The 10,338-nt window shown below is 39.2% G+C and overlaps 1 protein-coding gene across 3 annotated transcripts in view; it reads left to right on the top strand.

Moving 5' to 3' along the window:
* Nucleotides 1-10,066, top strand: part of fam189a1 (family with sequence similarity 189 member A1) — a 73,687-nt gene extending 63,621 nt beyond the window's left edge. The window contains exons 5-12 of one of the 3 annotated variants that reach the window (XM_020606700.1): nucleotides 154-261; nucleotides 2,492-2,652; nucleotides 5,054-5,189; nucleotides 6,347-6,425; nucleotides 6,524-7,306; nucleotides 7,464-7,535; nucleotides 7,804-8,126; nucleotides 9,105-10,066. In XM_020606700.1, coding sequence (XP_020462356.1) covers nucleotides 154-261; nucleotides 2,492-2,652; nucleotides 5,054-5,189; nucleotides 6,347-6,425; nucleotides 6,524-7,306; nucleotides 7,464-7,535; nucleotides 7,804-8,126; nucleotides 9,105-9,308 — 1,866 coding nt within the window. In that variant the 3' untranslated portion in view covers nucleotides 9,309-10,066. The remainder of the gene's footprint in view (nucleotides 1-153; nucleotides 262-2,491; nucleotides 2,653-5,053; nucleotides 5,190-6,346; nucleotides 6,426-6,523; nucleotides 7,307-7,463; nucleotides 7,536-7,803; nucleotides 8,127-9,104) is intronic. The other 2 variants (XM_020606707.1, XM_020606715.1) reach the window with 2 other exon arrangements.
* The last annotated feature ends 272 nt before the right edge of the window (nucleotides 10,067-10,338 follow it).

Raw genomic sequence — 10,338 nt, 5'->3', positions numbered from 1 at the left:
TGCACATAGACATCAAATCTTTTTTTTATCAGTCTTGAACCTTTATTTTAGATATGTTAACAATGCAGATTAGACATTTACCATTGCTGTGTGGTTGTCTTTTTTTGTTCCTTGCTCCTCTAACAGTCTCCTCATCTCCCCACTGTCTTTTAGGATCTGCTGTTCACCGTTTGTGCCCTTAACGTCATCTCCACCATTGTGTGTGCTCTAGCCACTGCCATGTGTTGTATGCAGATGGTCTCAACTGATGTGCTGCAGATGGTGAGTGTGATGGAAGGGCTGACAGCAACAATAGAGGACTTTATTTAGTTTTCATTGGCCACCCTGAAGTCTGAAGATCACAATCATCAGGTTAGGTAAACACATACCGCTCAGGAATGATGTTCCAATCTTTATCCATTTTAAGATGATGGAGAGCAATGTTTGAGTTTTTGGTTGAATGATCCTACTTGGTAAATTCAGCTTAGTGTAAATATACACAATGAAGGTCATAGGACCTCCCCAAGTGTTCACCTGCATCTCAGAAATATTTTGGATTTGAAACAAACAGCTTAACTTCTCAGTGAATTTTTCCTCAGAGGTATATCGTCCTCAGTATGACCCTCTTTTGTCATTTTATATGGAACAATTAACCTATTACCAACAGTTAAATGCTTTCAGTCATGAGGGAAATCAGCATGTCCAAGCAAGCTCCCTTTGTGTTTCAACAATAGTTACTTCATGTCTCTAAAGACATCAACAGCAGAGAAGATAAAGCAACACTGCTCATGTTACCAAACAGCTGTGCAATAATATGAGATGCAAGAACCTTTTACACATTCTGTGAACTCTGCTTTAAATAATTTTGCATAGAGGCAGTTGATCTGAAATACATTTATAAATAAAAATATTTCAATGGCTCAAACAGTGCACAGAATGTACAGCCTGCCAACTTTGGAGTACAGAACACAGAACAGGACACAGTTACTGTTTTAGGTTTCTTATGACTCTTAATGCATTGTGACAAACAGTGTCTAACCTGTGAAGATATTGTGCTGGGTCATTCATACTGTATATAACAAGTCACTGTAGTCAAGAATAGGTAAAAAAGTAGCAGCAATCAGAGTGGATCAAGAAGGACAGTGGCAACATCTCCACTGACTCTGCAAGGACCATTTTTCACAGTAATGGCGGATCATGGGAACATTGAATAGTTCATCAGGAGCAGCGCCATAGCGTTGCACTGACTTGGCTGCTGTCTTCCAAAGTAAGAAGTTGAAATCAATAGTAGTAATTATACTCACGACATTTTAAGTTAGCAACATGTGTCGCAACACATTTTACAACCTTTTGACTGTCCATCTCAAATATTGTCACTTTACAGTAATAGATTAGGTACTTCGCTAACTGGCTAAATAAGCTGAGCTATCTACAACAACAGAACACAAAATTAATTTGAAAGTCACTAAAAGTAGTAATTTGCTGATAAATCCCACTGTTCCCTACAGAAAACAAAGGATCTGAGTCAGCTGGTTGAAACTATCTGAAGCTACATAGGTCACGTGACCCACTACTGTTTTTGACCCTTCAATGTTGCCAACATTTCTATCTTAAGGACTCTGGTAGCAACCAGTCTTTTCATGGCTTCCAGAGAAAAACAAGTCTTGTGCCTAAAATAAAACCCGAACTTCAGTCGAAGCTTATGTACAAGGCTTTCAAGATGCTGCTTACAAGTGAGCCATTGATCAAGCCAAACTCTGAGATATTTATAACATGTATAAACATCAGTTTTCTTCCCCTCTAACGTCACCGTATCAACAGTGTCTGATGGCTTCTTTCTTGCATTAGAAAATAGCATTAGCTTAGTTTAGTCTGCATCCATTACTAACTTGTGTTAAAGTTAGTAATGTTTTTAAAAAAACATTACTAACTTTAACCATCCCCTGAGTGTAACTGACAATTCTGAGTGGATGGATGGATAAACTGAAGTAGCTGAATATGATGGCATCCAGCTATTGATTTACAGTGAGGTAAAAAGCAGAAGCACTTTTTCTTATCTTCAACAGAGTTTCCAAGAGTGGCCTCATTTCCCATTTACCACAAGAGGTGTTAACCTTTTATTTAGCTCAGTAAATTTAGCCAAGTCAATAGCAGCAGTGGCAGCCTGGAGATTAGAAAACTCAGGCTGGCTGTAACTGGACTATCCCGCTTAGACAATTCAAGAGTCAAGAGAGTCAATGTACAGTGTTTTAAAAACATTTTTTCAGTGTGGCCCTGCACAAAACATTTGTACTGTAGTTGTTCCAGTGAAGCTTGTTCGGTGACCAGCAACACAAATGTGAGTACATGCACCTGCTTGACACAACAGCAGGGAGGTGCTGGGAACACATCACATTTGAGCAGTCATTTGCCCCTGGACAAATTATGCTTTACAGTTATGAATAAATAACTAAGGATTCATTATCTGGGGTAATTAGGACCTGATAACGGTTCTTTTTATGCTGTGTTTCAGTTTATGCCACACAGAGCGCGAGCGCTAAACGCTGACTGCATGACGCCCCATGGAACCATCCTTCACCAGACACTGGACTTTGATGAGTTTATTCCTCCCATTCCCCCTCCACCATACTACCCCCCAGAATACACCTGCACCCCCTCAATGGATGGACAGAGGTGAGAGACAAAATATTACTCATCAGCATCATATCTTTTTGCAGCGTTAACACAATGTGCTAGAACTCTGGTACCATTGTATCTTCTGGGATACTTTCAGGGAATACACAGCAAATATAGTTCAGACACAATAGCAGCAGTGGAAAATAACCAAGTACATTTACTGAAGTACTGTAATTAAGTATAATTTTGAGGTGTCTGTACTTGAGTACTTTCATTTTCTGCTATACTTCAACTTCACTACATTTTAAGGCAAATGTACTTTTTACTCGACTACATTTATTTGATAACTTTAATTAATTTTCAGAATTGGACAAATAAAACAAAAATACACTATAGTCAAAGACTTTATTGATTCCTAGTAAGAATCCTGGTGGTGCTGCAGAGTATTTCTACACTATGATATTACTATTTTTACTAAAGAATCCGAGTACCTTTCCACTGCTGTACAGTGGCAAACATGTTAATCAGAACCCCCTTTAAACACCTTTTAGTCTAGCATATATTGCTGTATATTCTTTTTTGCCAAAAGAAACATAAAGTACATTTTAGATGTACAATTCAAATTGGCCATCAAGGTGCTGCATGTTCTCTTTACATTGTGCATTTGCACTGGGAGTTTATTTATTTAGGAAATTGCAGAGACCTCTCTGAAAATTTAGTGTCACAATAGCACATTCTGCATATTTAAGATTTAGGATGCATTTTTGGAGCATTGTTTTTGGCAACTCCACAGGCTCCTGTAATTAATCAGGTACTGGACATCTATATGTGACATAAAAGTGGTTATAATTTGAGGCACGAGCAGCAATGACAGCAAAGTAGGTGGAGCAACTGATCATGGGGGTATTATGGAAGTATTACAATAAAGTCAAGAAGACAAGATCTGCCTTTTTTGATGTTTAATTTTGCCTTCTGCAAAAGGAGTCAGTGCATGCAGAAATCAGAGCACTCCACAGGCAAAGAGCAAAGTATGGCATGCTCCCTTCAGTATTTATAATTTCCCTATCAAAGTAAGCAGACATAACGGGATGCCCTTGTGTGCAGAAGACTGTGGCCTGCATCCCCTCTGTTATACTCAGATAACAGAGCACCAGACAGAGCACAGCAAGGAGCACAAAGGTCAACACTCTGCTCTCCTCCTCTCTGCTGTAGGTGTTTTGACAATAGTTTAACCAATAGCAAACATAAAAAACATCTTTCAATTAACATTACACTTGATTTATTATCATTTCAATCACTGGACTTATAGGTCAGGCAAAGCCTCCATGAGGACATACACCAAAGAAAAGAAACATGATGTTTAGTTTGGGAGGTGCTTGAAGGTCTATTGAAGGTCTATTGAAGGTCTTTTGTTGGTGGTCAGGTTAAAAACTGATTTAACATTTTTATTTATTGAAGAATGCCATGGTGACGATAGAGATGCCCAAAGCAACATTTGCATCCAAAGACAGATCCACATCCATCATATTAGGCTGCAGTAGCATACTGTATGTCTGTTTACTATCTGACTGTGACTGTAACATCCATGGCCACCTGGAGCATTTCCTTCCGTTAAGCAGCTGTGATTTTCATGATTCTCAGCTGTGGTGAAAGTTCGGTTGACCCCCCTCCCTCATTACCCTGCCCATTTTCTCAGTGTTGTCAAAGAGAGTGCTGCTCATGTAGCCATTTGGCAGGAAGTCCCATCTGTTTGTGAGCTATGCCATAAATATAAACAAGGCAGAGGGAATGTTTTATGGTGTCCCTGCCCGGGGCTATGGATGTGTCATGACATCATCATGCATCAGATAATTGGTGAAAAGTCTCAGGATGTATTTCATGCTCTGCCATTTTAGAGGAGAATGGGGTTGTAATTAAAAAATATAACTGCACGCATGGCTGCTTATTCTTAATTATGAAACGGGGGTGGTGCACAGGCACTACTCTTATATATCACCCAGACTTGAGTGTTGGAGATGAGGATATTTTTCATCATTTCTTTCTTAATGTTTTAAATAGACAATTTAATGTATTCTTGACTCAGATTGGATTTTTATCCAGGCTCCCTTCCTGCTAACCTCTGGCAAATAAACTCTGTGTCCTTCTTTTATCACATGGCCTTTTCACAACTGTTGTATTATTGTAATTATTTTAATTCAGAATTATGTTTTAGACCTTTACTTTTAATTTTATTACCTTTTAGCTTTGTTTTTACTTAAATGCATCTTGTAACTGTTTTGAAAAGTGCTAAATGAAATGACTACTGTTGTTGTGCCAGTTTCTTAAACACTCTGCACTGCGTGACTGGTGTAATGCACTCCTCCACTCTTTGAATTTCTGTCATTTGAAGTATCATTTGTATTTTTTACAGTTTTTTTTTAATTGTTGTGTTAAAACTCTGCCTTTCTGTCCCTTGCAGAGGCCTGCATCTGGACTTTCCCCATTCTCCCTTCGGTGCCATCTATGGGGTGCCTATCAACAGCCCAGGGACCCTGTATCCAACTGACCTGCCCCCTCCATATGAGTCTGTGGTGGGACAGACCCCTGCTAGCCAGGTGAGCAAAAACAACCCACTCTGTCTTTAAAGCAAGTGTCTCCTGAACTGTCTGTAAAGGTAACCAAGCATCACATTCATTTATATATATATATTTATATATATAAAAAACAAGCAAAAATGGAGGTCAGTTTTTCTAATCTAAGAAGTGAATTGCTTTTAAAAAATGTAGTAATGTGGTTAAAATTTGAAATTTTATTGAGATAGCATTCTAAGCAAGGGGACTTCAAGGTTAATCCTCAGATTCAGATTTTATTATAGACCTCAGGCCTGAGGATAAATTGAATATGACAAACATGTAATTTGTCAGATGTTTTGTACTAAATAGCTTGTCTGTTTTTTATGTGTTAAAATTGTATTGCTACTATATATATATTTCAGATTCATATAGAAAATGTTGTTGTCTAGTTTTGTCATTTTGTCAAGATGATAAGTTAAAAATCAGCAATTTTAATCTGAGTATCATCTACTGTTTCAAACATACTGTGGTGATCTCCTGTGACTTCCTTTGACTGAGCTATTCAGGTTCATTGTTAAAGCTAAAAATAACTATCTAATGTGCTAGCAAATCCTTTTATCTTGTATTATATTCTCAACCTCATTTAACACCTTAGGCATTTCATTTCTTATTTCATTACACATTATTTCCATAGTCCTCTTCACACTCATTTTGAAAACTGCCCTTCAAAAAGGAATCTATAGGTTGTTTTCTAACTTGCAATAAAATAGCAGCAGTTGCTGTAAATAACAAATGGAAGCAGGAAGTGATCAATTGCAGAAAAAGCGAGAGGGCAGATGATAATCAGTTAATGATTTCAAGCAAGAGACTCTGCATAATTTGACCAACCAAGTTATATGGATGTATACTTTACCTTGAAAAGCACATTAGTGAGTTTAATTAAAGCCTCTTATTCAACTCTACATGATGCAATAGTTTTCTCTACCTGCCCTTTAAAGCTAAGATATTATGTTAGTGTGTTGTGGTCTTATAGAGCCCTCTATAGACCAAACCGTGGTATAGTTTGCTGCCACATCTGCTGTTATGCAATACATACAAAATATCCAGTAGGAACTGAACTTCTTCTTTATATGCTCAAAGCATTTTATTTAAAAATGCTGTTATGTTCTCCATCTCCACCAATAATCTCCTCTTTACAGGTCACCACCAGCATAGAGCAACAGGCCACTGGATCTAGTCTGTGTGAGAGAAACACCACTGCAGGACTCAGCACTCAGGGTAAAGACTGTTGGAACATGACAGTAAACACTGCAGAGGATTGTCAGATGTCTTTGCCTATTAATAATTGAGCTGATTGTACTTTTCCCCGTTTTCAGCCTCGGTGGATAGTGCATCACTGATGGTATCAGAAGTGGCTGATCAGGACCAGACTTGTTCTTCAGAGGACTTGTGTTCCCTGGAGGTCCAAGGCTCTGACTCCTCACCCTATGGCACACTCCACACTGCCCCCACTGATGGAAGCTGCACCAGTCTGGAACTTTGCACACGTGACTCCTCACGTTGCCATCATGGCCTGCCCAGGACTGATGCTCGTCCTAGTGATACTGGATACAGTGAGTCTTCACACACCCAGGAGTCTCTGGAACGCTCTCCGGACTGGTCCTCTGAAAACTTTAGCAATCTGGACCAGGAGGATTCTGTAGATAACATACATCCATGTGAAGACCTCAGGGCTGCAATGCACATATGTGACGAGCTTGCATCGGCCAAACAATTACCAGATGAACCACCTAAACCATCAGCACACTCCCTCATTAAAGCACGAATAATGAGCCGGAAGCTCACGCTCCCGGTCAGTATCCCCCCACCACCTCAGCCTTGTTCTCCCACCTCTGTGACCTCCTTGGGAGGATCTTCAGCCATCAGTCCTTTGGCTCCTTCTCCTTCCCCTTCCCCTACTAACAGGCCACGTGGCCCCAGGCTGTGCTTCAGTGTTTGGTCACCCTCCTCCACATCACAGCCACCCTCTACCTCAGCCCAAAGTGGCTCCTCACCCTCAGATAAGCCTTGGGGGCTCCGAGCAGCAAGAAGGTACCGCAAGCTGGCACGCATTGTCCGCTCCAGCAGCGACCCTATTTCCTGCTCCTCTACAACAGGAAGTAAGTGCAGCAAGAATATTACACAGGTTTTATACAAAGCATAAATACTGCCTTTTAGAGCTTACAGTAAACCATTAGTTAGTAAAGAATAGTGGATCACTAGTAACAGCTAATTCCTGCTTTTTTGGTCTACATTAAATTTTTTCCCCTTCTACAGGAGAAAATGGCAGCTGCACCTCTGTAAACAACCCTGCTGCTGAAGATTCTGTTCATGCTTCACCAGATCGAGGTACAAACATACTAATTATGAGTTCATGTAGTGATGGGTAACTCAGCAGTGGTGGAAGAAGTACTCAGTCTTTTTATAAATAAGTTTTCAAAAAAAGTTTCAATTTTAGTTGAGTTGCAACTTTGAGTTGACAATGAAAATATGTTACTGACACAGAGAACTGTTAATCCACTTTACTCAAAGCACCAACCTCACTGTGTATTAGCACTGGTTTTTAAAGAACTATGTTATTAAATGTGTTCTGACAGTTTTTCTGTTTTACTTTCAGAACTAAGAGATGTTTCAACAGAGGTAGTTGGAGCTAAACCTAGTCGCATGTGTGTCAGGAAGCAGCAGAAAGAGGACAGGAAAGTTGACATCCATTTTAAACCCCGATCCTTACACACACACTCCACCCATGAACGTCCACACTCCCTGGCTGACCTTAAGATGTACAAAGACACAAAAATATTGGTGGCCAAATTCCTGGAGCATTCGAGCTGCAGTCTACCTCCTGATGTGCAACAGGTTGTCAACAACATCAAATGTGTCATCAAATCGGATGAGAAACACATGGAGGAGGCCATCTTTAGTGCCAGTGTCATAGATCAGGTACAGTAACTGGATAAGACAGTGTATAATATAATAGTTCAATGCAAATTAGGAAACTGCCTTCTTCCATTTGGTTTGGATGATTACTAGTGATCCATGTACAAAATAAATGGGCAACCTTAGGTTAGAGGCCCTGTATTCCCTTTACACACCAGAAAAATATAGAGGAATTTAAAAAAATGGGGAGAAACCTTTACTAGTTTTAAATGTTTACCAGAGGAGCACAATCAGAAAGTTTCATAACTATGATTATCACGCATAAAATAACTTGATAAGGTGCTGTAATCTTCATAATTGTGAAAGTGAGATTCAGTTTGAGTGATTTTTTGAAAATATGTTGGCTCTAGGTGCTTCAAGGAGGTAATTTACATATTTCCCTAATTAGCTTGTTTTGAGAAGTCTGCAGCTTGCTTTTAATGCACTGAGAAGAACTGCTGTACCAAAAGGTGGCAGCATAATCAAAATGACATTGCACTAAAACTCCCAATTGCTACACTATCAAGCATGGCTGCTTTCCTAACTAAAATGTATGTCTTTTGACAGAGTTTGCTACATGCAAGTCTGCATAATAGCACCTTAACTAAAAATTCTGGACTCTTTCTTAGCTTACCAAATGAACAGAATAAGATAGTCATATTTTTTTTCCTGAAGTGTAGAGAAATCTTATAAGAAATAATAAAAATTTATGAGTACAAAATCATAACTAGCAGTGAAAAAACACTACAGTATTTATTGTTATTTTTCTAATATAAATTCATTGTGAGCATTTTTTTACAGTGGAATTATATCAGTCTACATTAAAATGTCTCTCTTACACATTCTTTTCAGTGATATGTTGCATAGCAGTGCTACTGGTTTTCATGGAGAGTTGTATTGACTCAAACACAGTGTTTCAGCTCATATAAGTGCAATGCAAAAAACAGACTACTAGCAACATGTGTCCATCTTTCATTCTGCATGTAATGTTGTGTTTCCCAGGTGATGACCGGGCGTATCCTAGGCAGTCCTAGGAAGCGTGGTCATGAGGATCTTCACCTGCAGAGCTGCGGCGCTTTGAGCTTATCCCCGTCCCATTCAATGCATCGTCCCAAACATCTCCCACAAACAACCAGCACCTCCACTAATCCACTAGACTCCCCCTCCTCTGAACAAAGCCTTGAGTGCAGAGAAACTATTCTCTGACCACTCTCCCAACAAGGACTTGGGTCAAAACTCTGAGGGCATTACAGGATGCTGGTATTGCAGACACGCAGTGCTGTGCAGCACATCTGTAGAGTAACTAATAACTCTTCAGGCATTGTGAGGACATTTATGTGCATAGTGTAACTGCAGTAAAAGCAAACAGATATGCTCTCATAATGTATTTCCTAGTGCCCTCTGAGTCCATGCCAAGTCATCAGCAGAAATGGTAGCAAGCTTAGAATGAGCCTGCCATTGCCTGACATGGCTTCTCTCTCATCAGAAGAACAAAGAATGTTTCTCCCTCAGGGGATCTTTTCTACTGAGCTTCATCTCTTAAAAAAAAGAAACACACACGGCAAATTTGGATCGGTGACTGAAAGACAAAGGAGATTATGTTTTCAATAGTTCTCTTCTTCTCATAAGAATCGGAGAAATATGTTCATATTAAACTGTGAACTGAACCAAATGGGCATTGTTTGCAGACTTTGTGGTACTGTTACTGATGGTGGTGAATATTTTGTGGAGCCGCTGGTTTAAAAAGATCATGGATGTGGATTATTTAACTTACCTCAAAGTGTTACAATTCTTATCAGTGTTACAATAAATTTGAATTTGTATGTTGTAGTTTGTGCTTTTTTTCAGTGAATGTTTCAGGATGATGTGTGTCAGTCATAGGCATTATTAGCATTTTGAATATCTGGTCATCTCAGCCAGGGCTGGTCAAAATAATAGAAACACTGTACAATACAGCAAGCTTACAGATACTTTCCCTTTGCAGTATTGCTCAAATTTGTAATGTTTCTGACTAATACACTGGCAGTACTTCCAGAAATGCTATTTTCTTTTTTGCTACACAAAATCCTCACTCACTGAATAACAAGTAAGAAGTGTTTTAACTTACACAATGTTTATCTGTAAAGGTAAGGTTTTAATGAGAAGTTGGCTAAGGTACGGATTACTGTTGCACTGTTTTTGCATACTTTGTTTTCAAGATGGCACGCAACACTTGCTTGATATCGAAATTATAAAT

The sequence above is a fragment of the Monopterus albus genome, unplaced genomic scaffold (assembly GCF_001952655.1).
Source record: "Monopterus albus unplaced genomic scaffold, M_albus_1.0 scaffold4.1, whole genome shotgun sequence".
Lineage (NCBI taxonomy): Eukaryota > Metazoa > Chordata > Actinopteri > Synbranchiformes > Synbranchidae > Monopterus > Monopterus albus.
The sequence above is the reverse complement of the archived record's forward strand: the minus strand, read 5'-3'. Positions and strand labels throughout refer to the sequence as shown.